General features: G+C 54.6%; 12 protein-coding genes across 12 annotated transcripts; 8 read left to right on the plus strand and 4 right to left on the minus strand.

Moving 5' to 3' along the window:
- Positions 1-246: 246 nt before the first annotated feature.
- On the plus strand, positions 247-1,045 carry LTR77_006674 (uncharacterized protein; the record flags this gene model as incomplete). The annotated part of the gene is made up of 3 exons (XM_064803915.1): positions 247-411; positions 463-476; positions 535-1,045. 3 exons carry the CDS (start codon positions 247-249, stop codon positions 1,043-1,045), a joined length of 690 nt encoding a protein of 229 aa, XP_064657716.1.
- A 1,365-nt stretch (positions 1,046-2,410) lies between these two features.
- ILV5 (Bifunctional acetohydroxyacid reductoisomerase) lies at positions 2,411-3,781 on the minus strand (the record flags this gene model as incomplete). The annotated part of the gene is made up of 4 exons (XM_064803916.1): positions 2,411-3,103; positions 3,161-3,439; positions 3,500-3,531; positions 3,583-3,781. The coding sequence occupies 4 exons, from the start codon at positions 3,779-3,781 to the stop codon at positions 2,411-2,413; spliced, it is 1,203 nt and encodes a 400-aa protein (XP_064657717.1).
- A 439-nt stretch (positions 3,782-4,220) lies between these two features.
- LTR77_006676 (uncharacterized protein) lies at positions 4,221-6,862 on the plus strand (the record flags this gene model as incomplete). Its single annotated transcript, XM_064803917.1, has 3 exons — positions 4,221-5,523; positions 5,570-5,743; positions 5,814-6,862. The coding sequence occupies 3 exons, from the start codon at positions 4,221-4,223 to the stop codon at positions 6,860-6,862; spliced, it is 2,526 nt and encodes an 841-aa protein (XP_064657718.1).
- A 173-nt stretch (positions 6,863-7,035) lies between these two features.
- On the plus strand, positions 7,036-8,125 carry LTR77_006677 (uncharacterized protein; the record flags this gene model as incomplete). Its single annotated transcript, XM_064803918.1, has 7 exons — positions 7,036-7,099; positions 7,161-7,463; positions 7,529-7,702; positions 7,761-7,888; positions 7,940-7,963; positions 8,018-8,063; positions 8,112-8,125. The coding sequence occupies 7 exons, from the start codon at positions 7,036-7,038 to the stop codon at positions 8,123-8,125; spliced, it is 753 nt and encodes a 250-aa protein (XP_064657719.1).
- A 409-nt stretch (positions 8,126-8,534) lies between these two features.
- GST2_2 (Glutathione S-transferase 2) lies at positions 8,535-9,535 on the plus strand (the record flags this gene model as incomplete). The annotated part of the gene is made up of 2 exons (XM_064803919.1): positions 8,535-8,840; positions 8,996-9,535. The coding sequence occupies 2 exons, from the start codon at positions 8,535-8,537 to the stop codon at positions 9,533-9,535; spliced, it is 846 nt and encodes a 281-aa protein (XP_064657720.1).
- A 505-nt stretch (positions 9,536-10,040) lies between these two features.
- Positions 10,041-12,232, plus strand: LTR77_006679 (uncharacterized protein; the record flags this gene model as incomplete). The annotated part of the gene is made up of 9 exons (XM_064803920.1): positions 10,041-10,532; positions 10,616-11,006; positions 11,099-11,320; positions 11,381-11,389; positions 11,504-11,548; positions 11,616-11,633; positions 11,800-11,834; positions 11,892-11,919; positions 12,210-12,232. The coding sequence occupies 9 exons, from the start codon at positions 10,041-10,043 to the stop codon at positions 12,230-12,232; spliced, it is 1,263 nt and encodes a 420-aa protein (XP_064657721.1).
- Positions 12,233-13,053: 821 nt separating this feature from the next.
- LTR77_006680 (uncharacterized protein) lies at positions 13,054-16,229 on the minus strand (the record flags this gene model as incomplete). The annotated part of the gene is made up of 2 exons (XM_064803921.1): positions 13,054-15,884; positions 16,109-16,229. 2 exons carry the CDS (start codon positions 16,227-16,229, stop codon positions 13,054-13,056), a joined length of 2,952 nt encoding a protein of 983 aa, XP_064657722.1.
- Positions 16,230-17,239: 1,010 nt separating this feature from the next.
- Positions 17,240-18,898, plus strand: utp15 (U3 small nucleolar RNA-associated protein 15; the record flags this gene model as incomplete). Its single annotated transcript, XM_064803922.1, has 1 exon — positions 17,240-18,898. The coding sequence occupies one exon, from the start codon at positions 17,240-17,242 to the stop codon at positions 18,896-18,898; it is 1,659 nt and encodes a 552-aa protein (XP_064657723.1).
- A 199-nt stretch (positions 18,899-19,097) lies between these two features.
- LTR77_006682 (uncharacterized protein) lies at positions 19,098-19,543 on the minus strand (the record flags this gene model as incomplete). The annotated part of the gene is made up of 2 exons (XM_064803923.1): positions 19,098-19,168; positions 19,192-19,543. The coding sequence occupies 2 exons, from the start codon at positions 19,541-19,543 to the stop codon at positions 19,098-19,100; spliced, it is 423 nt and encodes a 140-aa protein (XP_064657724.1).
- An 816-nt stretch (positions 19,544-20,359) lies between these two features.
- LTR77_006683 (uncharacterized protein) lies at positions 20,360-22,429 on the minus strand (the record flags this gene model as incomplete). The annotated part of the gene is made up of 6 exons (XM_064803924.1): positions 20,360-20,467; positions 20,527-20,653; positions 20,804-21,179; positions 21,304-21,391; positions 21,447-22,147; positions 22,210-22,429. 6 exons carry the CDS (start codon positions 22,427-22,429, stop codon positions 20,360-20,362), a joined length of 1,620 nt encoding a protein of 539 aa, XP_064657725.1.
- A 524-nt stretch (positions 22,430-22,953) lies between these two features.
- LTR77_006684 (uncharacterized protein) lies at positions 22,954-23,952 on the plus strand (the record flags this gene model as incomplete). Its single annotated transcript, XM_064803925.1, has 1 exon — positions 22,954-23,952. One exon carries the CDS (start codon positions 22,954-22,956, stop codon positions 23,950-23,952), a length of 999 nt encoding a protein of 332 aa, XP_064657726.1.
- A 722-nt stretch (positions 23,953-24,674) lies between these two features.
- On the plus strand, positions 24,675-26,747 carry LTR77_006685 (uncharacterized protein; the record flags this gene model as incomplete). The annotated part of the gene is made up of 4 exons (XM_064803926.1): positions 24,675-24,838; positions 24,886-26,019; positions 26,081-26,289; positions 26,629-26,747. The coding sequence occupies 4 exons, from the start codon at positions 24,675-24,677 to the stop codon at positions 26,745-26,747; spliced, it is 1,626 nt and encodes a 541-aa protein (XP_064657727.1).
- Between the last annotated feature and the right edge of the window lie 288 nt (positions 26,748-27,035).

The raw sequence follows: 27,035 nt of genomic DNA on the forward strand, positions 1-27,035 counted from the left end.
GTCCTCATCGTCTGCCGGTGGCGGGCTTCGTTCCATCGCCGGGGGCTTCGAAGTCGGTTGACATTACTGATATATAATGCAAAAGTCATGTGAGAGACCCTTGGCTTGTTTGCTGGCATTGCGACGGGTCCCACAAGTACTGGCGAACACCTTTTGCCACTTTCGAATCTGCATACCAGAACTTTTGCTGGACTTCATACTTCGTCCGTTCAAAGTCTGGTTACTCCTCACTTCCCACCACGTGATATGAGCTCGTCTCAGCACATCCTACTCGCGCCGGCGGGAGCAGGGGATTCCTCTGGAGGCGCTTCAGGTCAGAATCCGCAACAACAGCCTCCAAACCCTGGATCCAAACCAAAGCGAACTCTCATCGAAAGTGCGTGTTCAGCCTGCCGAAGACGGAAATCAAAGGTGCGTATATTGCTCTTGCTGTCAGCCATCATCCACTGACACAGTCGACAGTGCGATGGACACCGGTAAGCTCCGAGCGCGTGACTCGAACGAGACAACATCGACTGACCCTCTCACCTGCAGACCGGTGTGTTCCCGGTGCTCTGCGCTCAAGACTCACTGTACCTACGAGGCTCAAGAAGGCGAGAGCCGCTGGTCCGCGCTCCGGCGGCGAAAGAAAGATGTCGAGAGCGACAAGGACGATCTGACGGAACTCTTGACTTACCTACGGGACGCGGAGGAACCAGAGGCCACGGACGTCTTTCACCAGATTCGCAGCAGCGGCTTCGACAATATCCTGCGAGTCATCCGACACGCGCGACAGGACGGCCATTCTATCGCGACGTCGCCGTTGAGTCAAGCTGCTTCGCCGGGCATGAGCCACCAGCAACGCTTGCCTTCGATCCGCTCCATGCTCGACACCACTGGTTCAACGGAGGGCAACACGGGACCCGCACCGCCAACAGCTCCACGTCGAGTCCCGTCCATGTCGTCCGATGGCAGCGCCGGCAGCGCCGGCAGTGCCGACTCGAACGTATCGGGTGCCTCCGCCTCGTCTGGGTTGGGTCTCGGTCCTGGCTTACCGTCTGGCTGAGACGGCTTGAAGAGGTGCGCAAGTGCTGGTACACCACGACAGGAACAGATTTCTAGGCTTCTGCAAGATCTTGCTGGGAGGACCAAGTGGATCATCAATACGGCGAGCATGATCGGCTTCTTTTCACACAGCCTGAGCGCAGACTGTGCGGACCAGTCGGACCAAGATACCCCATTCACTTCGCAGCAGAAAAGGGGGTTTGCAATCGCGGCGGCCTCACAGAATGGCTCGTTGTTCGAGGAAGGACGGAGTGGTGGTGTCATAGGGAGGACGTCGGGCATGTCGCACGCAATGCGCCCGGACGAGGGTTAAGCAAAGGTGCAAGGGCGGGAACTGGCGGACTGTTTGTGGGCATGACCACTAGTTGCTAACATGCGGTATGCTGCGCTTCTGATCCCCCGTCCATCTTTCTGGTCCTCTTCCCCTGTACACGCACTCTCTCCCACATTCTTGTCTGCCGTGCCATTGCTATTTCTCGTCCTCGGCCGGTATTCGTCGTCGGCTCCAGCTCACGTCGACTGAACGGCCATAATCCCACCATACTTGCCACTGCACCTTCACGTCAAGCGCTCCCAGGCGAGACCCGGCGCAAGCAGCACTTCTCCTGTCGCACAACAACACACTAGTCACCACGGACACCGCGCAAGTGCGCCCGCTCCGACAGGCGACCGCAGAAATGCGCAACGCAGCATTCGCTTCGCGTGCCTCGCAATCCAGCCCCAGCCCAGTGGAAAACGCCGGAGCCACGTCCAAACACCATGCAGCCCGCAGACCAGGATGACCAGCAGCTGGAGTCACATTAAAGTAGTCTGATGCAATTTGAGCCGGAGGGGGCTCCGCTGCGGTGGAAGAGCCGTGTCCGCGGCGGCAAGGCCCAGATACTTGGTACTGATGAGACGACGGGAGATTTGGCTGACGTTTCGTTGGGGGGATGAGGTGTAGTAGTGAAGGTGTTAGGCTGCTGCACTCGTTCGCCGGTAGGACTATCGATTGTGACCTTTTTCTTATGTTGGACTCTACGGTTCGAATGGAGGCACATACCCCAGCGACTCTAGGTTTGATATTCTGGTCGAACATGTCACGCTAGCAATCTGCTGTCAGCGGACGTTCGAGACCATGTCGATCAACTTGGATGCATGCAGATGCAGCCGGGAACGGGAACCATCCTCCACAAAACGAGGAAGGCGAGGAAGACGTTCCGGTTCGATCAACTTTTCATCTTGAATACAGTGACACATTGGCTAGATACCCTGCCCACCTAGCAGCCCAAGACAAGGATACCGGAGAGCAACCCGCCAATGAGAAGAAAGAGACAGACGCCTCGCTCCGCAACAACAACAAGCCGGTCGACGAACGCTCCCTTCTCTAGTTGTTCTCGGGCCTCAGGCTCCGCACCGCCTTGCCAGCGCGCCAGATCTCCATGCCCCGGATCTCCTCCAGCTCCTTCTCAAACGCCTGCCTGTAGTCCGAGCGGCTGCCGTACTCCATGGCGCGCTGCGTCTCCTTGCCCGTCTTCACGCTCTCGTACAGCTCCTGGAACAGCGGCTTGAGGTTCTCCTTGAAGCGCGCGGACCAATCGATGGCGCCGCGACGGGCGGTGGTGGAGCAGGCGGCGTACATGTAGTCCATGCCGTTCTGGCCGATGAGCGGGTAGAGGGACTGGGTGGCCTCCTCGACGGTCTCGTTGAAGGCTTCGCTGGGAGAGTGGCCGCGCTCGCGCAGGACCTCGTACTGGGCGAGGAACATGCCGTGGATGCCGCCCATCAAGCAGCCGCGCTCGCCGTACAGGTCGGAGTAGACTTCCTTCTCGAAGGTCGTCTTGTAGAGGTAGCCGGAGCCGACGGCGACACCCAGAGCAATGGCCTTCTCTTCTGCCTTGCCGGTGACGTCCTGGAAGACGGCCACACTGCTGTTGATACCCCGGCCCTCGCGGAAGAGCGTGCGGACCGTGCGGCCAGAGCCCTTGGGTGCGACGAGGATGACATCGATGTCGTTGGGCACGTCGACGTTGGTCTGGTCTTTGAAGACTGGGGAGAAGCCGTGGGAGAAGTAGAGGGTCTGCAAAGTATGTCAGCTTCAAGCAGAACGCATAACCCAACCCTTAGCAGCACATACCTTCCCTTTGGTGAGCTGAGGCTTGATGTGCGGCCACGTGCTGCTCTGCGCGGCATCACTGAGCAGGTTCATGATGATGGTACCCTTTCCGATCGCCTCGTCGACATCGAACAGGTTCTTGCCAGGCACCCATCCATCTTGTTGCGCCTCCTTCCAGCTCTGTCCGTCCTTCCGCACGCCAATGATCACGTTCAGACCGTTGTCGCGTAAGTTCAAGCCCTGGCCGTGTCCTTGCGAGCCGTAGCCGATGAGTGCGAGCGTGTCGTTTTTGAAGTAGTCCTGGTGCAATGCAATCAGTATACACCGCCGTTAGAGGTCGCGTTCGTGCGATTGACTTACGAGTAGCTTGTCACGAGGCCAGTCATCGCGCTCTGAGGAAGGTCAGTAGCCGAATCTCAAGGACTATATCTTCAATGTCCTACCGTATACCACCTCCTTGTCTCCTGCAAAGTCCACCGTCTTCATGCCTCTGCTCTGCTGCACGAAAGCCGGAGTCGCTGCCTTCTGCCATGCTGGACGGGCAGCGCTGACAGCGGCAGCGAATGTCCTCTGCTGGATGCGCGGAGCGCTGAGTTGCCTCAATGAGCTGCGCAGAGCTCGGCTGGCGTTTTTGGAGGCCATTGTGTATGTGTGATGTGTGGTCGGAGTGGTATGTAGTAAGGAGAGGGTGTTGTATGTTGTGACTGAGCGGCCAGGAAATATTCTCGCTCCCCAGACCTCTCCAGCTCGGACCTGCATTTTAAGGTTGGTGCTAGCCTCCTTCGGGTCGGGAGTGTCCTCTGAAACCACATCTCCTTCTCCAACAAGACAACATATGCAAACGTCACCCACCATCTCGTTATTAGAACAGTCTCAGCGAGCAAACAGAAGTACTACCTCAAAGTAAATCCCGTGCGTTCTCACGGCCAACGCGAATCAGCGGGTAGACGCATGTTAGCGGCAAGTACATCCAACTCAGGCCTCAAGTTCTTCCTTTTCGCAGACCACCCATCTTCTCCGTCTGGTGATTGACCAAGAATGACTATCCATATCGCTATCATCACCGCGGCAGGATATCATGATGGAGAACTCCCCGCATGACCAAGCTCACCCGCCGCCACCCCCCTCGAACTTGTCTTCCACCCTGGATGTCTACGCTCGACCGTTCGTTCCACAGCGCCTACGGCAGGTCAATCTCGATCCTGCTAATGTGATTTGGAGCGCCCCTCCCCAGAGCATCAATTACCACGACTATGTTCGAACATTCGCTGGATCGAGTTTTATCCATCACCAGTCACCTTCGCTCTTTGGTCACGATGCTCCTGAGGCGAATCTCGACACGAATTACGCTTCTCCGAACCCGCAAAACGAGTCGACGGGAGCGAGAGACCTCTTTCCACAGTCACTTGGCTCGAGATCATACCATCAGCACTTCCATGCTGCGCTGCTTTATGAAGGACAGTCGCTACAGAAAGAGTGCGACGATCATGCGCTTTACCGTGTACCAATCGTCTGGGACTCCCATGACTCCAGGCCTTTCATGTTCCTCCTCCACGTCCCCGGGCTTCGCGAGTCGAGCATTCGCATCGAAGTTGGCGACGTGGTACAGTTGCGCCAACTCCGCTTTGATCACAATTGGGAAGTAATCAATTGCCCCCAGCTGCAGGGCAGACCGATTCCGGATCCACGCTATTTCGATACCCAGCACAATAGTATTGTATGGGGCATTGACAGGCGCGAGGAGACCCTCCGACTGCGCATTGACGGCCTTATCTTCGGGAGCATGCTATTCAACGTGCGCTTTATGCCACAGTCAACGCGTTTGCGGGCTCAGTTTACGGCAGTCACCAAGGTCTCGGACGCGCTTTACCCGGACACCTTCTCCAACTGGATGAGATCAATGCTTTTTCCTGAGGCCGCAGATGGCTATTATCAGAAATCTCTGAACAGGAGAAGCGTTGATCTGGAATTTCCTGACCCACTCCTGAACTACGAACAATCGAAAGCAATCGACACAGTTCTTGGTGGACGGTATGGACCCGTACCGTTCATTGTATCGGGACCGCCGGGTACTGGCAAGACGAAGACTGTTGTTGAGATGGCTTTGCAGCTTCTCCAACGGGACAACGGAGCGCATATACTGCTTTGTGCGCCATCGGACCCAGCAGCGGACACATTGGTGAGACGACTGAGCATGCACATGAATCCACCCCAGCTTCTCCGAGTCAACGCTTCCTCGCGAAGCTTTCCAGAGGTGTCCAACACAATACTGCCGTATTGCCACATCGAGGACGGCATATTCTCACTGCCGAGCTTCGCACAGCTGATGAAAGCCAAAGCAGTGGTCATTACCTGCCGCGATGCTAACATGCTACTGCAAGCACGTGTGAGCAACAGGGATTTGTATGAGCTGGAGACGAACCTCTACAGTACTATGCACCCCGAAAGAAGCTCCGTACAAGCCAAGATTGCACTGGTCTGGGCTACTCGTGGACGAAGCTGCCCAAGCCATCGAGCCCGAAGCTTTGCTGCCTTTGAGCGTGGTAGCGCCACCTAGCTCCGATGCCGTTCGAGAAGAAGATTGGCCGCTTTTCGTTATGGCGGGTATGAGACTGATTGACAACCCTCTCGCATAGCTTGTTCATTCGCTAACCTATTATCCGTCTTCGTGTAGGCGACCAGCATCAGCTCGGACCGAGAACTGCTTTAAAAGCACCAGAGATCCAGACATCACTATTCGAGCGCTTACTGGACAGGCCGTTCTACTGCCAGCACCCACTTGCGCGATCAAAAGGGAGTGGCGGTAGTGTACGGCCGCTGACGCAAGACATGCTTCCAATTCTGCGACCCGCCTTTACCGACCTCATCCGGAACTACAGGTCGCATCCAGCTATACTAGCAATGCCTTCTTCGCTCTTCTACCACGATACACTGGAGCCGGAGGCGACTAACACGGACTCTCTCCTCTCCTGGCCACGCTGGCAATGTCGCGGCTGGCCAGTTCTCTTCGTCAGCAACACCGCTGCCGATGAGCTAGAACAGGACGGAGGCGGATGGTACAACGTCAAAGAAGCCTTCATCGCCTGCGAGTACGCCAGCTCTTTCGTCCAAGCTGGCCTGCTCCAACCGAGCGAAGTCTGCATCATGTCTCCTTTCCAAGCGCAAGTCAAGGTCTTGCGGAAAGTCGCCAGGGCGGACTTTTCACTGCCCGGGCTGAACATCGGTCCGCTGGAGGCTTTCCAGGGCTTGGAGTCCAGACTGGTGATTATATGCACTACCCGCACTCGTGACCGGTTCATTGACCAAGACGTTGCGAGGGGTCTGGGCATTCTCCATGAGCCGAAGAGGTTCAATGTCGCTTTGACGCGGGCGAAGGAGGGGTTGATTGTGATTGGGAATGCGAGCGTGTTGGTTCGGGATAGGAATTGGTCGGCTTGGTTGCGGTTTTGTCGGCGAAATGGGCTTTGCGAGGACAAGGCTGTGTTGGATGGGATAGTGCCTGGTGGAGATGAGGATGATGGGTGGAAGGAGCGTTCGCGATTGGAGAAGCAATTGGTCTCGTCAGAACAAGCCCAGGGTGGGCTCTTGGATATTGTTGATGGAGCGCGAGAGCTTGGAATCGCTCACCCAGACGATTATCTGTGGGATTCTGGTCTTGAGGCGGAAGAACTGGTGCGAGGGAAGTGGGACCACGACCCATGGCCAACTGACTCAGCGGGATAGTGATACTGGACTGCGCAACGCTCAACTCATGCTAGATCGCGACGTCTCCGAGCTCGGCATGGTGTTGATAGAGAGCTGCGGGGCTCGGAGCAAGCATTCATTGAGCTGGCACCTAGGAGACTCAGGATGATACATCATAAAATCGGCCGGATTCGAAGAATACGATTCAAGCCATGCCGAACTCTAAAGATAAGCTGGTGGGCAAGAAGGTCGTCGTAGTGGGAGGGACATCAGGTAGTAAGTGTACCATGCGTTCACGTATCTCATCAATAATGCTCAACGAACATCCCCATCCCAGTCGGCAATGGCGCAGCACTCGCCTTGCTCGAACACGGCGCGCACGTCACCATTGTCTCATCCTCGCAGGAGAAGATGGACGATGTGCTCAAGAAGATCGATCATCCGAATGTATCCGGGAAGGTAGCAGACGTGCGGAACGAGGAGAACTACACGGAGACGATCAAGAGTCTGGCTCCTGTGGACCATCTGATCTACTCTTCCGTGGACAAGATCATCCGCGGAGCCATCGCTGTCGCGGATCTGGAAGAGGCGAAGTATTACTTTGGCGTGAAGTTCTGGGGCGCTGCGATGACTGGGAAGAGTAAGGCGCAGCTACTGCCTCTTTCAACGGCAGCGTCAGACCTGCTGACTCGCTCTCCGCTCCAGTCGTCTCAATGTACGACATCATCACCCCCGGCGGCTCTTTGACCCTCACCTCCGGCACGGGAGCTATGAAACCCGGCACCACCGCTTCGATTGGAGGGTCTCTCAATGCTGGACTCTTCACCATGACGCAGGGACTAGCGAACGAGCTGACGCCGAAGAAGATTAGGGTCAACTGTACGTCGCTGCTTCTCCTCGCAAGTAAGTGAGAGTATTTGAGGCTGACGGCCACCAGGTATCGTTCCAGGAGTGGTCAAGACGGAGCTGTGGGACAAGATGGGGCAGTCGAAGGAGCAGCAGGACGAGACGTTTGAGAAGAGCGCGGGAAAGCTGCCCGTTGGGTTTGTTGCTACGCCTGAGGATGTATGTTATTCCTAGCTCTGTTGTGGAGGGATCGTGCTGACCGATTTGTAGATTGCGGAGGCGTATCTGTACTGTGTAAGTCTTAATTGGTATCCTGCTGTTTGGACTGTCTGCTGATGCTTGAGGCAGTTGCGGGCGGACTATGCGAATGGGAGCTTGATTACTATCGATGGAGGTGGGTGGTCTTGCTGTGCAATATTGCCGTTGTACTGACGTGTTTTAGGTGGTGTGCTTTAGACGCGATCTTTAAAATCGTGGATGTTTGAAAGCCATGTTGTTCTTCACTACTACGTTTCAGACCTGGTTTCTCGCGGTGCAGCACTGCATACAAATGTTCTGGCAGCCGTGCAACCTTCGTCTGCTCTTCCATCATTTTGGAGAAGATATCGAGGGCCGGTAGTCTAGACGGTTTCCCGCACGTAGCGGCACATCCTCGGCAAGAGCAAAGAGTCGGTGAACCTGTTGGCGGACGGAGGACGCTGCTCGATGTTGGCCGACGCCGTTGCTGGCTCAAGTGTTGCGGTCTATAAGAGCATCGAACAGCACGAGACATCCGAGAAGCCATCCCTACTCGACAACAGACTCCTGGAACCTGGAACATCTCCTACATCACTTCTACGAATACCGACCGACTTTTTACTACACCATGCCTGGCCCGAACATAACCCTTTACACTGGACAATCGCCAAATGGAGTCAAGATATCCATCACGCTCGAGGAACTGGGCCTGCCCTACACTGTCCGAGAGGTTAATATGAAAGTGAACGAGCAGAAATCCGACTGGTTTGCCGAGATCAACCCCAACGGACGCATCCCAGCCATCACGGATACCTTCGACGACGGCGAAACGATCAGAGTCTTCGAGAGCGGCAGCATCATGCAGTACCTTGTTGCACGCTACGACACGGAGCACAAGATCAGCTATCCTGTCGGAACGAGGGAACATGTGGAGGTATTGACGATGCTTCCGACATAGACCGCCTGCGACTTACGACTCCCTCAGATGACGAATTGGCTTTTCTTCCAGAATGCTGGAGTCGGCCCAATGTGATTTTGCTGGAACCGGACCACTGGATGGAGCCATTACTAACCACACTTTTAGGCAAGGTCAAGCCAACCACTTCATCCGGTACGTCGAACTGGAGTGTGGAAGGGTTCTCTGAGAGACACCCAAGGTTTCAAGCCTCTGCTTCGCCACGAGACCATTCCATTTTCATTCCAACTGTCGAGACACCTACTGACTCCTCCACCCATTACTTCAGCTACGCAAAAGACGATCACGAGTATGCAGCAACACGCTACCAGAACGAGGTGAAACGCCTTTACGGCGTCCTGGACAAACACCTTCGAGATGTCGGCAGTGATTACATTGTGGGGAGCAAGATGACCATTGCGGATATAGCGCACTGGGGCTGGATCACTCTCAGTCGATGGGCCAAGGTCGAATTGTCAGACTTCCCAACTCTGAAGGCTTGGGAGGAGAGGGTGCTCGCTCGTCCGGCCGTTGAGAAGGGTCGCCATGTGCCGGACAAGCATCATAGGGAGATTCTGCAGGACCCGAAGATGATGGAGGAGTTTGAGAAGCGTGGCAAGGCTTTCTATCGGCAGAAGGAGAAGGAGGCTGCAGAGGAGAAGGCGCATGCATGAGCAGACTGTTCGGGGTCTGAAGCTCTACACTCCCCACACGACGTGACGTTGTTGCATGCTCGGGGAAAACACAATTGACACGGATTTACTTGAGACCGCATTCACACCTCACTGACCGTTTCCCCCATGTTTGCCATGCACGTCAGGCACGATGCGAGCAGCTTCGTTATGAGAAGAGGTTGCTTGCATCTCTTCATGGCTCTGTGAGCAACTGTGTTGCATGGTCCGCCACCCTCGCGAAGATACGGTATAGCCTTCAGCGGACGCCATCTTCGACTACAACTACGGACTCGTGTCTCCCGGCCACACATTGCACCCGAGAGAATGAAATGATTCGCTTAAGAAATCCGAAAGAGGATGCCGAGTGAGAGGCCGTGCTATCCGTGGAATGCATTCCATCGGTGCTGTCGCTCCCGGCCCACCTCTACGTTCCTCACGGCGCCATTGTCCGAGACTCTCAGCATCTTCAATGTTCACCGTAGCAACGGTAAGTGTTGATCGGATCATGGTAGTGGCCGCCTTCTCAACCTCACAAACAGCTTCCGAACCGATTAGCTATCCTCTTCTCAACAGCTCGCGAACGGTCAACGACTTGTTCCACGATGGCAGCATCTCCCCTCAGTCTCCGTCGACTCTTTTTGCTGCCTGGAAGTCTACTACTGTCTGTGTCAGAGGTTGCAGCCAAGCTTGCCAACTCCCACATCCCATAACCTACGAGATCGTTCACCAACAACCGGTATCGATCAACACCGACATACTATACAACACAACCTTCTATCCTGTCCCAGAGGTCGGCGTCACGGTAGACAATGCACCAACTAGCCTGAATGGCATCACGACATATCACTGGACCGAGACGAAGACGTATTCGGACTATAGTCGGCTTAGTCGGACGTTGACGGCCACTCAAGCAACGGCTACACCGGATGATTCAACGTTCGTAATGGTAGCTTTCGGCTCGGCGAAGCATAACAAACGACAGTCGGGCTCATATTGGGTACGTTGACCGGATGCAAGACGACAGCATCTGATCTCAGTATGATATCCACAATAGCTGCTAACGAAGTCAACCTCTACTAGGTCAACGCTGATGGCACGATCACAAACGATTGCACGCAAAGCCCCATCTACACCATCCGCAACGGTGTCCTCACCGCAACGATCAACAACGTTTTCTACACCTACTCGACGTCTGCGGGCGTTCCCTACGCACAGTTTGCTCCGAATACGGTTCCTGGATCCATCACGACGTCTTTCACGCTTGCCATGGACAACCAGTTGAGCTGGCACAATCCTGAGTTTTACAATGGCGAGGCCTCATTCTGCGCCTTGACGAACGGGACAGTGTACGCTGTCTTTCAGCAGAACATGCAGCCGGAGGGATGCCTGTACATCAAACTCTCGCTGTTCTCAGTGTCATCCTGTCAAGGCATCTCTTTCGCAACGATTACGGGTCCTCCAGGACCAACAGGTAAGCAGACAGAGTCTGGCAAGAGTTGATTGGCATCTCAATGCTGCCGTCACATCTTTGAAATCTTCCGAACTCTGACAATGTGCAGGCAGTCAAGGTATTCAGGGAGATCCTGGCATACAAGGCATCCAAGGCAGCACGGGTCCTCAAGGAGTACAAGGCGCCCAGGGAAGTCAAGGCGTACAAGGCAGCCCTGGTCCTCAAGGTAGCCAAGGGGTCCAAGGAAGTCAAGGATTACAGGGAAGTCAAGGACTGGAAGGAAGTCAAGGTATCCAGGGTGATCAGGGCATTGCCGGAAGCACTGGTCCTTCAGGGTGAGTTCTTGAAGCGAGATGCAACTTTTGAAAGCTTTTCTGCTGACCACATAATCGCAGTCCTTCTGGGTAAGTCGAGATCAACCTCGCCAGTCTTGGAGCTGTACATATCTTGACCCAAGATTGACTTACAGACTCATCACTGAATCGACGTATCTGAGCTTGCTGACTTGTTGTGTACAGGGCTACAGGCATTAGCGGAATGGTGGGCGCAACAGGGCCGAGCGGGTACGTATTTTAACACAGTCCCGTCTTTCGCACACGTCCAAATTTTGGCTGACATTGACTTGTATAGGCCAAGCGGACCTTTGGGGTGAGTCCAATCGCGGTCATCCGTTCCCCAACCGCTGTTTTGCAGTATCCGCATTTGGGAAGCACTGCGTGGCTTTGTGCAGCTGTGTAGTTATGAAGAATCCGACCTCTGCTTCGAAATCCATTGAAGAATCATACGCCCGCCAACCTTTGCTGATTTGTTGCAGGCCAACAGGAGCTAGCGGCTTTCCAGGTCAGAGCGGTAAGTTGAAGTCGGCTGAGAGTACGACTGTAGCAATGTTCTGACATCTCCGTCCAGGCCTTGTTGGCGCTACTGGCAGCGTTGGGTGAGTGTCTGATCACGGACCATTCGTTCATGGAACACTGCTGACGGCAACTGAATCAGGCCTTCTGGCCCATCAGGGTACGGTGTCTCCTCTTCCGTGAGCTCAAAACTTGACTGATAGTTCGGAACAGACCATCAGGGCCCTCAGGGTAGGACACCTCTAATGGAATGTAGGATTGTAATCGCAAGCTGACCTCAACACAGACCTCCAGGTGCAACGGGAAATACTGGGTATGTCACTTCTACGACCGGAGGTTGAAGTAAATGACTGATTCAATGATTTCGATATAGGCCTTCAGGTGCAACAGGGTTAGACTAACCAACCACGCGAGAGTCTTGTTTAGCTATTCTTTGCTGACATTTGCGACTTAGTGCCACTGGCCCGCCCGGAGCCTCTGCAACGAGTAATCTGTTTGGCTACCTTGGCTGCTACGTCCAAACCGGTTCGAGGACAAGCTCGTCCGGCCTCGCCCTGCCCAGCTATCGCGCAACGTACACAACGTCTGCCGACCAACAGTGCAGCAACAACTGCGCGACTGGTGGCTTCATCTTCTTCGGAACGGTCAACCAGGGCACAACCGGGGTGGATTGTTGGTGTGGTGATCGGTTGTCGTATGTGACGAGGTATGGTCATTCTGATTGCAGTATTTGGCATCGAAACTCAAGCTGACCTGCCTACTCAGTAACAATGGTCTTCTCGGCATGGGATCTGTTTCTGGCAATGTTGGAGAGAACAACTGTTATACGTGTAACGGAGGAGGGGTGTCCGGTGGTGTTGCGGGAGCGTGTGGTAACTTCACTGTGTCCACTATTGCTATCTTCGCAAGGACTTTTTAGTGCTCGATTGAGTATACATAGCATCACCAAAAAATAGACAATCTCGATTGCAAGACGAACCTTCATGAGGAGTGCGTTTGTTGATTGCACTGGAAAGTACAGTATGACGAACTCACATGCTATCGTTCGGCTGCTACTCATGACCCGGTTCCTTACAAGCTTCAATACCACAAGCTGCGACTTCACCTGAATGAATAGTACAGCCGTACCGTGCGCCATGTCATCAAACACTTGCTTTCCATGCGAACATCTTGCTTCCTCACCAATGCGCGTGCACGACATCCACCGCCTCCACCCCTCAAACTCCCTTCCCCTTCCGCCTCGCCTTCACCGCCGCCCCAGCATCCGGCTTAGCCTTCGCTTCAACCTGCGCCTTCGCCCTCGTCTTGCGCTCTTTCGTCTGCACGCTCGATGCCGTATCGCCCGATTCAAGCCCCATCGCCGCCAGCTCACGCTTGCCCATCAGGTTTCTACCGACAGTTTTCTTCTTCACTTCCGGCTTCGGTGTCTCTTGCTTGCTACTCTCTGCACGGATACTCGGTGGTGGTGCTTCGAGAGGGCTTGATAGGTTGGTGAGCTCCAGCTTGCTGAGTCCGTACCTCTGGCGCTTGGGCGTCTCTTGAGGTGGCGGTGCTTGCTGGTCTTGGACCATGGGCGGTGCTTCGTTGCCGCTAGCGGTCCCTTTGGCAGCCTTCGTGATGGGATCGCTCGCTTGAGCTGTGGGAGCTGGAGCATTAACCGGTGCTTTGCGACGTCCCTCTCTGCCGTTAGTGACTTCAGGCTGCACGTCGTTCAAATGATCCGCGAGTTCAGCGAGCATCCTGCGAGATTTCTTCGGCTGAGCTGCGATTGGCAAGGGCGAAGGTGGTACATGACTCAATGGCTGGTGTCCGGTGCCGTTCATGGCGTCTTTAAAGTCTCCGCCAGAGAGTTCAGACCTCTCCACAGTACTTGTCGTTGCGTCGTCGACTGTTACTTGAGCTTCGACTTCCGGGTCGTCCAGCACCATGGCATCCTCAGACTCTGGAGACGCCAGCTTCTTCTTGTTTCGACCTTTCGCGGCGGGCTTAGGGGAACCCTGCGAAGGAGCACGTTTGCGTTTACCGGTGACGCCGGTCTTGACATCAGGCGGACCTTCTACACCTGCAGCTGAAGTCTCCTTTGTATCCTGCGGCTCCTCCTTTGCTGCCGCTTTGCGAGTGTTCTGACGACTCTGGAGATTGGCCTTCCCTTTCTTCGCAGCCGCCTTCTTCTGGAGTACGGCTTTCGCCTTCTTAGTGGCCGGCTTCTTTTTAGGCGCCACGACACCCTTCTTTCCTTTCTTCTGCGGCTCCTCTTCATCGACCTCCATGGGATCATCCGCCTCTGCCTCCATCGGCTCCGCGACATCGCTGTCGGCAAGCGAAGACAGAGAGGACTCACTAAGCCTCCTCGCCATCGCTTTGGCTTTCTGCTGAGCCATGGAGACATTCTCAAGCAGGTCTGTGGTCGACGAGGCCTTCCTGGATGACGGCTCTTGAGGAGTAGGGACATCTTGGAACTCGTCTTCAGTGAGAGCTGTAGACTGAGGAACAACGGGGCTGCCGGAACTGTCCTTCAACGCGAGCGGAGAGAACACCCTGTCATCCGGCCGGTGGAGCGCTGATCTGTCCTCATCCCGCATCTCTTTTAGCATACTGCTTCTGCCAATGCTTGACGAGAGGCCATTGTTGGGGGCGACTGCCGTCTTTGGCGTTGCAGCTGCCGGACGAAGTGGTACGGCTGGCATCTTCTTGGCCTCTTGTTGCTCAGTGTTGGGCTCCGCAGGGATACTTTCCGAAGGTTGATCGACCTCGGATAGCTGAGGCTGTGTGTCGGTTGCGTTGATCGGAAGAGCTACTGTTACGTCTCGCTCGGTGTCCTGGCCTGTGACCTCCTGTGCACGTGCAGCTACGGATAAGTCCCCAAGGTCACTTGCGCGATCGCTGGTCTCAACTGTAGCAGACACCACGCTGGCCTGTTCTTCTTGAAGTTCTGTGGCGCCTTCACCTTCCGGATCCGGCAGCTGAGTCTCCTCGACTGGCGATTGAGTCTCCTTGTCTGGTGAATGAGCCTCCTCGACTGGCAATTGTGGCTCCGAGGTCTGCTTGTCTGGCAGCGGGGTCTCCTCTCCGGCTTCCGCTACTGCTTCAGATTCGACAATGCTATCGTGGCGAGATATGAAGCGCTCTCCGACGGGACCGGCAAGCTCATCGCTACCACTTGCCTCTTTGGCCTCTTTTGAAGGACTGAGGATGACGTCGGCGGGCTCTGGCACGCTATCTGGGTTCGCATGGGTGTTGTTGCTGTCGTGCTCGTTGAGCTCGCCAGTGTGAGGTTGTGCTTGACTGACGACAGGCTCAGCCTGGTAGTGTGAGTCTTGCTGGTCGCCTCCAGTGCTAGATGGATCACGTGCTAGTGCCTCACCAAGAAAGTGCTCTGGATGAGCGCTCTCTGCTTGGTCTGATTCTTGAGTTGCTGTCTGATCGGCAGCTGTTGGGTCGGAGTTGGTGGTCGTGGTGGTCGTGGTGGTCGTGGTGGTCGCCGGTTGGGCGTGTGGGATGAGGTGAAGTTGAGGGACAGGATCTGTTGATGCAACGTCATGACCATCAATCGCGGTCTCAACGCCCTCAATAGCATCCTCAAGACCCCCAGTGCGAGGAGGTGAGTTGACGACGACGTTCTCTTCGAATGTGTCAGGCTGAGGAACGTTCTCCGCAGTGCTTGGCTGGAGTCCCGGGCTGTTGGTATGATGCTGAGCGGTCTGCTCCGGTTCGTGCACCAGGCTCGAAGCCTGGTCTTGCTGAGTCGCGGGCTCATGTTCGAGCGTACGGTCTGCAGCATGTCCGGATTGAACACCAACAGTCGTAGCGAGCGCCTGCTCATCCGGCCCATAGAAAGAATCGAGCTCAAAACCCAGCTCGTCCATCGAGGTCATGCTCCCACGGAACGCATCCCACTCATCGTCAAAGATGGAATCGCCAGCCATGCTTACAACTCCGACGTCGTGAAACCGCCGGTCATGTGGCGAAGGTAGGGTTGCTGGTGTGCGTGGTGTGTCTGATGTGTCCGAGGCAGTGTTTGCGATGTTGACGTGAAATGATGCGAAGACTGTGTTTTTCTTCTCGCGTTAGATTAGTGTGTAACGTGGCCAAAACAGTGACGACAGTTTCATGTGATTACGAACTTGAGGGTTTGGGAAGGCAAGCTTCTTTCGGATGGCAGGATGCAAACAGAGATGCATGCAGTCAAACGGAGAGTGCAAACGGAGTGAGTGTTGGAGACGAAAGCTTTGCTACTTTTCCGAACGATCTTTCGAGACATATGCAACTTACGCTTCTTCGAGCAGCACCAAGTGGTGGTTGATGCGACGTCACCTATCGTAGGCTCGATGATTTGTGGACTGCTCTCAGCGATGGATACAGCAGCGACGCTCACCTGTTCGTGGCAAACCATTGTTCTTGGACTTCCGTCACCGCTGTCCTACAGTTCTGTTGGCTCCTGCTTCCATCATGCTCTCAGGTTTCCGCACGTCTGCCCGGGCTCTTAGGTCATCCTCCCGAAGTCTGTCGCAAGCAGGGCATCAGAACAGTATCGCGGAGGTTACCACGGTCGAGGTATCCACCGGCATGCCAAGCAACCTATATCGTATCAGCAGCCATAAATGATAGAACGGGGCAGGGTGAAGTACTTCTTCCCCGTCTCCGTTGCGCAGCACCCACACAGCAATGCTCCCGGCCAGCAGACGACGGCCATCACAACCGCAACCACGAATCCCGCCGTTGGGGCAACAATCTTGAGGTGGCAAGGGTTTTGGTCTGCAAGCGTGCGTTAGAAGTTTGCTTGTCGCACAATGAAAAGTAGTACTTGCCTGTGCCGCACTGGATGCAGATCGGAAGCCCGAGAAACATGGTTGTTGAAAGTAAGGCGTGTGAACTATCGTCTCTGCTTCTGCTTCTTGCAGTCACTGCCGGGTGCTTGATGCTGTTTCAGGAATATCAAGGCTTGAGAAACATTGGATGAATAGGGGGTGAAACAGTGCGAAAAGACAGCATATGGGAGGAACATCAAGTGCCATCGTGCCTACCCAAGGGGAAGACGTGTTGTGAGGCCGCGTGCAAGTCCAAGGCGGTAGCAATGCGGGAACACCTGACTGGGCTTGCTCCATGCGGCTGCGCTGAGGCTCAAGTCAGAAGGCAGTTCTCAGCTGTATCATGCGCACGTGATGGTGTAAGAGGAAAACGAATAGGAAGCACGTCTCTCTTGGGACCTGTCGTCTCATCAGAGATTTGGGGAGACCCTCGGAGCATTGTAGAGCCGCTCCGGAAGCTTATCTAAACGCTTATTACCGAGTCTACTGAAAAGTTCACGAGCTTCCAGATTGAACGACTTTGCTATTCCTTTCGCGCAGCGCACAATAAGGACCTCCAATAATGCGTGCGCTGATCAGCTGATTTTCTCCGACCATGGCAGCAGAAGTACAGGCACTGCCGCCAACGCGCGCGCCTCCTGGACCAGCACCACTTACGCCGGACGAAGCGTACTGGAAGACATTCAAGAACCAGATCTTGCTGCCCTCGCCGCACAATGCTGCAATCACCTCGGTCACGGTCCCCGACTTCAACCCTACTGGAGCACAGGCGGAGACTTTCGCGGTTACGGGCGGTGGCAGGGTGCAAATATACAGCTCCAAGACGAGGAAGCTGGTGAAAACCATATCACGGTTCGGCGTCGACGACACCGCGCGATCCGGAGTGCTAAGACGAGATGGACGGATACTGTTGGCTGGAGGAGATAGTGGTGTGGTACAGGCATTCGACACTGGGTCAAGAGCGATTCTGAGGCAGTGGAGGGGAGAGCACGCACATCGGCTACCAGTACACGTTGTGAGATGGAGCCCGAAGGTACTCACGGATCTCATGAGCTGTTCAGACGACCGTACTGTGCGCGCTTGGGACTTGACTGAAGATGAGGCCAAGTGGACAGGCGTTGGCCACGAAGACTACGTTCGTTCTGGATGCTATCTACCAGAGCAAGATGGCATGATTGTGAGTGGCAGCTACGACCAGACTGTGCGGCTGTGGGATACGAGACAGGCACGGCCTGCGATGACATTCAAGCATGCAGCGCCTGTTGAGTCCGTGCTCGCAATGAACAACTCGACGTTAGCATCAGCTGCCGGCAACGAAGTCAGCATTCTGAATCTTGCTGCAGGCAAGGTTGAACATATCATTCGCTCTCACCAGAAGACCGTCACCTCTCTTGCTACTGCGCAGAACAGCACTCGACTTCTCACCAGCGCGCTAGATGGACACGTCAAAGCCCACAACACTATCTCATGGGAAGTCGTCGCTGGCTTCAAGTACTCTGCACCCGTGCTCTCACTGGCAATCGTCAGTAATATCACCGGTGGAGCTCGTGATGACCGCCATCTGGCTGTTGGACTGGAGACCGGCCTACTCAGCATACGAACGAGACTCGCGGGCACTGAGAAAATAAAGGCGCGCGAGAAGGAAAAGAAGATGCAAGCGCTCATGGCAGGCGAAGCAGACGAGTATGAGCGCAAGCAGCGCAAGAAGGATCTGCGTCAAGGCATCCGGGCACGCGATCGTGGCAAGGACTTTCGCGGCGAGGGCGCGGACATTGTCATTACGGGCAACGAGCGTTCGCGGCAAAGCATGAAAAAGCTCAAAGGTTGGCAGAAACACCTAAGGGAGGGCAAATACGCCCAAGCACTGGATCTTGTGCTCGAGCCGGCAGGTGGACCAACGGCGTTCAACAACGAGGATGTACTTACTGTTCTGACCGCACTCAGACATCGAAGTGCTACTCGGACTGCTTTGGCGAATAGATCGCCCGCGAGACTGCTGCCGCCGTTGCAGTGGTGTTTGAAGTACATTGCGCATCCCAGGCATATTATGCTTGTGCACGATGTGTTCCTAGTGGTTCTGGACCTGTACGCCGAGCAACTCGCGGAATGGGATGCGAGCGAAGATAGTGAAAGCGACGGCAAGGAGGTTATGAGGCTGATCAAGAGGATCGAGAAGCGAGTGAGGCTTGGCGTGGAGCTTGCGCAGAAGGCTGGAAGTTTGGAGGGCATGGTTGCTTGTTTGGAGGCAGGGTGATCAAACTTGCTGAGAGCGAGCATTTCGAAGCGCGAACGACTTCTCCGCGACGAAGAACAAAGTCAGGATCCTGCCAGAGCTTCAAAGATCGGATTGACATTACAGATCATCGAGAATGTACCGAAGCTCGATACCAACTCGCCTGCAACGGAACCAAAGGAGGGACCAGATACCTCTACACAATCCTTAAAAGCCGACCTCAGTGCTCCCTCAGCGCTATGCCACCCACCAACACCGCCACAAATGCTGTTTCGCTTCTGGCATAGCCGACTAGTTGCAGATGTACCTCACACTCCCGACGCTTGGCCCCTGGAAGTCGCCACTCTTATAGCACTTCTTCCCCTTGCTTGGCCCCTCGACGCGCAAGTTGATCGCACCCTTGCAGTTGGCCTTTGCATAGCCAATGATCTCGCAGTCCTCCGGGACCTGGGCTTCAGATGCCGGCGAGCCGATGTGGAAGGACTTGCCTGGGAAGCTGAGATCGACGCATTTGCCGCATGAACCCACATCTGTCCCGGCGCCGATGTTTGCGAGACCGACTTTGGTGTTGGCGCAGTTGGAGTCAGAGTAGTATTCGAAGTTGACGCGGGAAGCGTAGGTGGAGGCAGCGGCGAGGGTGAAGAGGAGGGCGGTGATGGACTTCATCTGGGGTCTATTAGTGGGAGCGTGCTGCGGGGTGGGAGGAAGGCGTACTGTTGCGGCGGAGTGGTTGTTTGTGGTCGTGAGAAGGTTTTGAGGTCTGATGTTGAAGTTGCTGGAGGTGATGGCCGTTGATGATGAGACTACTTCGAGGAAGCATCCTCCCTTCTTATACACATTGTTTCCGCCATACGTCCGATCTACTCAGATCAGATCTCGTGTCAAGCTACTATTCTCACATCCAGAAGTGGAAAATGGTATGCGGGAACGAGGGATTGTGCATGTAAGCCGCAGAGGTCGTGTCAGCACTTTCTTCTATACCGCCGCAAGCAAGTGACCCGCGGCCCATCGGGCACATCTGATCTTCTCCAAGACGCAGTCGGCTCCAAAAAGGCTATATCTCCTCGTCGGCAGGTTGTCTTCATCTGTGAGAGCATCCTTTACACCCCTCATCCTACCTTACTGGGCTGATTCACTGTCGACGGTTTGCGCCGATGAGTTCCAGTGGTACGAAGCTTACCTTACTGTATCAGCATCACTTTGGCTTCAAGAGTCGTTCGGGTCCGACGCCTTACAGCTGGGCCGCTGCAAGGGTCATCACGTTGTGCGCGTGGTGTATTGCTCTGTCAGCGTCGAGCATTATGTGAACAACAGAGTAGGGAACATGTTTGTGAGGAAGTCAGCGCGGGATAGGAACGCTCTGTTGGTAGCGATTCAAGGTATACCCTGCGTGGCTTGCAGTCTTCTGATTACTTTGTAGAAGGATTTATGTTCCTACTTGAATCCTATGCCTACATGTAGGCAATGCTCTCTTCTGGATGACTACGCATGGACACCGTCCACAAGATACGTCTTGAACTCTTTCGTCCGCAGATTCTTGGCAAACATGATGTCCAGCTCCTCGTACGTCCGGCCCTTCGTCTCAGGTACCTGTACAACAGCGACCGTCAGCTTGGTTTCATGTTACCAGGAAATATCATACGACTTACCCTAAAGTATGCCCAAATCAAAGCAAAGCCCGCCAGCCCACCGAAGAAGAACCCAATCTTGCCTCTTGCATTGGCTTGATCCGCGTTGACCAGGTAAGGAATAGCAATCGTCATCACTATTCCGAATCTTTACGGAAAAGATGTCAGCTTTCTTTCCTTTCTGCGTAGGGTGTTAAAGAGTGCAGTGTCGACCACTATGTCCTAGACCAATGCGCCGATTCGAAGGCCCATCAAGTCTGAGACATAGCAGTGACATGTTCCACCTAGATGTACTTACAAAGCCTGAACAGCAGTAGCGATAGCAATCGTCTTGCTCCTGACTTTTGTAGCCGACACTTCGCAAAGAATCACAAAGCACACAGGACCCACGGAGAAGTCGTAGCAGAAGTTCCAGATCAGGAGAAGCGAAGCCTGGGCCCAGCTAATCGCGGGACGGTTCGCGTAGTTGGGCGCACAGTCGAGAATCGCGATGATGAACAGTAAGACGACCAGGCATGAGAGGCCGACGATGTAGATGATGCGTCGGCCGAAGTAGATCAGGAGGGCCCAGGATACTAATGTTCCGACGAAGCCGACCGCCAGGAAGCCGACGCCCATGTTGAAGGCTTGATCTGTTGGGAGACCGGCGAGGGTGAAGAAGTAGGTCGCATAGCCTAAAGAACAGAGGGAAAAAGGGTCAGCAAGTGTTTCTGAGCTGCGAACAGCAGGTATCGAGTCTCAGAACGCTGCATAGATCTCGATCGTGTCTTGGAGAGCCCTTTTACTTAGAGTACTCACCAACGAGGTAAATTCCAGAGATGACCTGGATGCTGTATACGCCGACTGCAATTTCAGTGCGGCGCAGGTTGATTTTCTTGAAGCAGTCCTACGCGACAACAATGTCAGCGCTCAATGATATAATCGTGCACCAATAGGCATACCATATAAGTCGAGCCAGCCTCGAGTTCGTGCTCCAATCGATCAGTCTCGATAATCATGGCCAGCGTTGGCTGCACATCAACTTCCGACGAAGCCAGCTTCCGCAAGGCTTTCACTGCATCTGCCTCACGTCCCTTGCGAACGAGCCACCAAGGAGATTCCGGAGCGAATGGCAATGCAATCAGAATGACCAGCGGCCAGAACCACTGGGCTGCAAAAGGGCCACTATACGCCCAGTGATTGTCCAGTTTCTGCGTTCCAGCAACGATGCCGTTGGCGATCAGCTGTCCCATAACGAAGCACAAATTTACGTAGCTTGTCAGGACACCTCGTAAGGCGATCGGGCACACCTCAGAGGCGTATGCAGGGGCGATGACTGCATATGTGCCGAGCACCAGTCCGCCCAGAAGCTCACCCGTAACCAAGACTGGCAGAGAGCGTGCGAAGAACTGGATGAAGACGAAGGCGGCGGTCAGTATCACGCAGGCACCGAACGTCTTCTTGCGACCGAACCACTCCATGGGATAGCTCGCGAAGAATGCTCCAACCACCTGGCCAATGGGACTACCCATGAGAAGTCCAGTCTGCCATGGTGCAGAGATGATCCAATTGCCTTGATACTTGTACCCGAAGTCCTTCTGGAATCTGGGCGTAGCAAAGAGCTGTCCGAGGAGCTGGGGGTCGAAAGCGGTCATAATTATGCCTTGACCGGTCAGTCTCAAAGTCGAGGAATAGCAACGACATGTTCCACCTCAGGTCACTTACCCATGGAAAAGAAGACAGACCATCCTATAGCGGTAGGATAGGTTCGGACGGCCGTCATGAAGGACATCTCATGCTCCCGAGCAGTGGCATCGCGGGCTTCTTCGCCGCCAATGGCACCCACTCGGATACCGCCCTTCAAGATATCGCCATCGATGCTGGTCTTATCGCGGTCGTCCAGGCTTTCCTGTCGTGGCTTGGGCGATGCTGTGTCCGTAGCCATGGCCGCGTCCGTCCAGATGCGGTGTGTCCAGTCAACTATTGATGCTGGGGTGTTTTCAGGTCCGAGATGGTGATGGATTGAGGAGCTCTGTGGACTTGTATACGGCAGAGCTACACCGCCGTTGCCGGCCAGACTGATATATAGCTACCTCCGCACCAGCCAGCGATACCTACCACGCCTATCAGTCCTGGTCTCGACCATATCACGCGGGTTGTTCCGACGTAGCATCCGCCGTTGATTCTAGCGAGGCATTGGCGAATCAAAAGCGCGGCCACGTGGGATGGCGCTTGTTTGGAGAAACTCCACAATCTGACTGCAACGCTGTCCTCTGCATGTATCTGTTCAGACCGCGATATCGCGGCAATGCCAGTCTCGTGGTACTAAGCGCGTAGCAAGCAAGCTTATCTGGCTCAGATGGTCGAGGAGAGTGCTTGTTGAGCTTTTGGCTTCATGACTCTTGGGCGCGCGTAGAAGCGTAACTCTGCAATCTTCCCAACGCTACGGCAGTATCTTCGCCTTCCATCATGACAAGACGAGAGCATGAGAATGGAACGTCCAACGGAGATGCAGCTCACAGCGAAGAGCTCCATGTTGTCCAGATTGCGGAAGACGCCCGACAGTCTGGTGAAGCCAGCCCAGAGGTGATCGGAGAAGCCCTGACCTACCTCCACCGCGACGGCATTATCGTCCTCGAGAATGCCATCGATCCGGCTCATCTCGATGCCCTATATTCGTTGCTAGGCCCTGAAGCGGAAGAGGTTGCTCGAGACCCCGACCACCATTTCAACTTCGGCAAGGACACCAAAAATATGGACCAGGCGCCCCCTTTAAATCCAGATCTCATGTTCCAGGACATATGGGCAAATCCCATCGCCTGTTCCATCCTCCAACACGTGCTTGGACCTCAACTCGTCTGCCACTACGCGAACGGCAACACGGCTCTTGGACCAGCAACAGGGCGTCAGCCCGTCCACAGCGACATCGACAAGCCGCATCCCCTGTTTCCGTTCGCTTACATCCTGAACATTGCTCTTGACGATGTTAGTCTGGAGAACGGCGCAACAGAAGTCTGGCTGGGAAGCCATCGCGAAAGCAACATCGATCAACATACCACGTACGGCAGCAAGGACAGCGAAGCCGGACTGACGATCAAGCCAGATCTCCTGGATGCGAGGAGGAAGCACTCTCCACCAGTCAATGCCGCTACAAAGAAGGGTAGCATTGTCATTCGCGATATCAGATTATGGCATGCCGGTGTTCCGAATCGAACGCCGAAGCCTAGGATCATGCTCTCCTTTGTGCTTCAGCCCAAGTGGTTCCAGGCGCCTTCAAAGGTACTGTTGCCAATGAAGGCGAGGGACCTCGTCAAAGGATGGCAGGCAGAGACGGGCCTAGGATTTAACGCCGAATGGGTGGATGGTGATGTTGATCATCGAAAGGTGACCTCTGCAGAGGTGGATTTCGCGACTAACAACAAGAGAATGCTGGAGCTGGAAGCGCTGATGCACATGCCTCCTACTTGAACAACCTCATGGTATGGAAGAAGTGTCCTTTGTGATCAAGTCCTCGGCTGCATCGCTTTATACGTGAGTCGAGAAGCGCAGCAGTACGCAGAGATAGGTTGTTGCGGCTGGCTACACAGCAATGCTCAAATGCAGAACATACCGAATGCAATAACTCGTCCGCCAGGCTCCCCTTCTTGTCCATGTCAGCCTCTGTCCAACACCTCATGTGGAGAAGAATCCATACATCGGTCCTCTTTATTCAAGACATCCGTTACAAACATACGAGACTCCAGACAGGGAAGCAACTGTCAATGAAGTGGCCAACCTGGCATTCCATGCAGTCTTCTCCGAGACCCGAATGCACACGAAAGGGCCACATCACTCTCGTGGGCATGGGAGCACTTTTCATACCCGTGAGAAGATCCATCACATAGCCCGATCTGACCTGGACACCTGGCCGGCCGCTTTCATTGCTTCTCGCTGAACGGGACACAACCGACTGGACCATTTCAGCCCCGATGCTGATCAACGGCTGTCGAAGTCCGGGCTCAGCTGCAACCAAGACAACCATCAGCTACATCTTCCCCGCATAAGGTACTTCTATACCTTCCCCACACATACTGCAGACCATCCGCGGTTGATCTTGATCCACGAGAGACGTAACCTGGATATAGACACTCCAGTAACGTGGAGAGGGACGATCCAACAATCACCGGCAACAGATCGTCAATCAGTTAACGATGACCGAGACGAACGGTGTCAAAGGCAATCATGCTGAGAAGCCCGACTACGATTTGATCGTTGTTGGCGCTGGCTTTGGAGGGATCAGAGTCATGCACGAGCTGCAGGAGATGGGTCTCAAGTACAAAGTCATCGAAGCAGGAACTGGTGTAGGAGGGACATGGTAGGCTATTTCCGTCAACGCGAGAACGCCCTGTTGATTCAGCGCAGGTACTGGAATCGATATCCCGGCGCCCGTACTGACACGGAATCGTGGGTCTACATCTTGAACTTCTCCAAGGAGCTGAACACCGAATGGACATGGAAAGAACGCTTTCCCCGTCAACCCGAAGTTTTGCAATACCTCAATTTCGTCGTTGACAAGTTCGACATGAAGAAGGACATTCAGTTCAGCACCAAGGTTCAATCTTGCCACTACGAAAAGTCGACCAACATCTGGACACTCACCACCGAGGAGGGCGAACGCTTCACGTGCAAGTACTTCATTCCCGCCAGCGGCGTGTTGTCAGTTGGCCGACAGCTACCATTCAAGGGAGCCGACAACTTCAAGGGAGAGAGCTACAAGACGTTTGCGTGGCCCAAAGAACAGGTCTCGTACAAAGGTAAACGTGTGGCTGTCATCGGGACTGGAGCAACCGCCGTTCAGATCATACCCCAGGTGGCCTATCAAGCGAAGGAGTTGACGGTCTTTCAACGGACACCGAACTATGTCCTCCCAGCCCGCAACCATCCTTTGACCGAAGAGCAATCCAATGCGATCAAAGAGAGCTACGACGAGGTCTGGCAGCAGGCGCGCTCCCAATCTTTCGGCATGCACATGACGGACTCTAAGCAGACGATGAAGGATATGAAGAGCAAAGAGCAGCATCGTCGTGTCCTTGAGTACGGATGGGAAGTCGGAGGCTTCCGCTTCATCTTCGAGACGTTCGGAGATTTGATCGTCAGTCAAGAGAGCAACGATGTTGCGTCTGACTTTGTCCGCGAGAAGATCAGGACGACTGTCAAGGACGAAGAGACGGCTGAGAAACTTGTGCCTGACTACCCGATCTTCGCGAAACGGCCACCATTAGGCCATTCGTACTTTGAGACCTTCAACCGCCCACATGTGAAGCTCGTCAGCGTGAGGGAGAATGGCATCGACGAGATCACCGAGAAGGGCGTTCGTCTGGAGGACGGAGAAGAGTATGAATTCGATGTGATCATCTATGCCATCGGCTTCGACGCCTCGACCGGCGCTCTCGCCACAATGGATGTGCGAGCCAACGAAGACATGACGCTCGGCGAGCACTGGAGCCAACAGCTTGAAACTTTCCTTGGGATATGTGTAGAGCACTACCCAAATATGTTAGCTTTTCTCTCACACCACTACAGAACCCTTGTATACCTTGTCTAACCACCCGTCCAGGTTCATGATCTCCGGTCCCCAATCTCCCTTCGCCAACCTCCCAGTGGTAATCGATGGTGCCGTCGACTGGATCGCCAGAGCCATCTCGTACATGGAGAAGAACGGCTACTCCTCCTGCGAGCCAACCCATGAAGCACAAGAGCAATACTGCAAGCAGCTCAACGACGTCTACGAGGCCACGGTGCTGCCAAAAGCGGCGAGGCAAGCGGGTGAGTCGAACTGATGGGTGGAAAGGTTCTCCGAGACACGTTGAAGCTCCAAGGGCTGCGCGGTGCTCCGAAGCCTTTCCGTCTTCGTTTCAGTTGTCGAGACATCTGCTGACCTTTCTTCTCATCTCTTTAGGGAGCTGGTACATAGGTAAGTAAATCTAGGTGGAATACGTCGCTGCTATGTCTTAGACCTCAAGGTCTCCGAGAGCTTTCCGGTCCAAACGACCCTCAAGGGCGTTTCGCCTAGTAAAGCCTTCGGACGGGTCTAGGAGATAGTAGGCGGCATCGTACCCCACCTCTCCCAATGTAGCAATGATATCAAGCTGACGTCTTTCCTAGGAGCCAACATACCTGGGAAGAACATAAGCCCGTTGTTCTGGTTTGGAGGCGTTGGCCCGTACTTTGAGCTGTGCAATAAGGAGGTTGATAACAACTGGCCGGGGCTGAAGATGTTGTAGATAGCTTCGACGAGTAGAATTCTCCAACCGGGAGGGCTTTGTTCTGTTCAATCCTCTCGATGATGAGATGTTCTACTCCCAGATCGACATGGGGACCCTTTGCCTGAGCCTCAGCGTTCCTTCCCAACTTGGAGCTCGCTCCAGATCACTACCCCAGTCACCGCAGTATTCACCACCGGCAACCAATAGCTTATACCCATCCTGCTCTGACTGTACACTCCCGCCATCGTGAGCGAGATAGCCAACAACCCACTCGCCAATCTTGTTCTGTTCAAGCAAAGCAAAGCC

The sequence above is a fragment of the Saxophila tyrrhenica genome (genome assembly GCF_035928015.1).
Source record: "Saxophila tyrrhenica strain CCFEE 5935 chromosome Unknown scaffold_10, whole genome shotgun sequence".
Taxonomy (NCBI): Eukaryota; Fungi; Ascomycota; class Dothideomycetes; order Mycosphaerellales; family Extremaceae; genus Saxophila; species Saxophila tyrrhenica.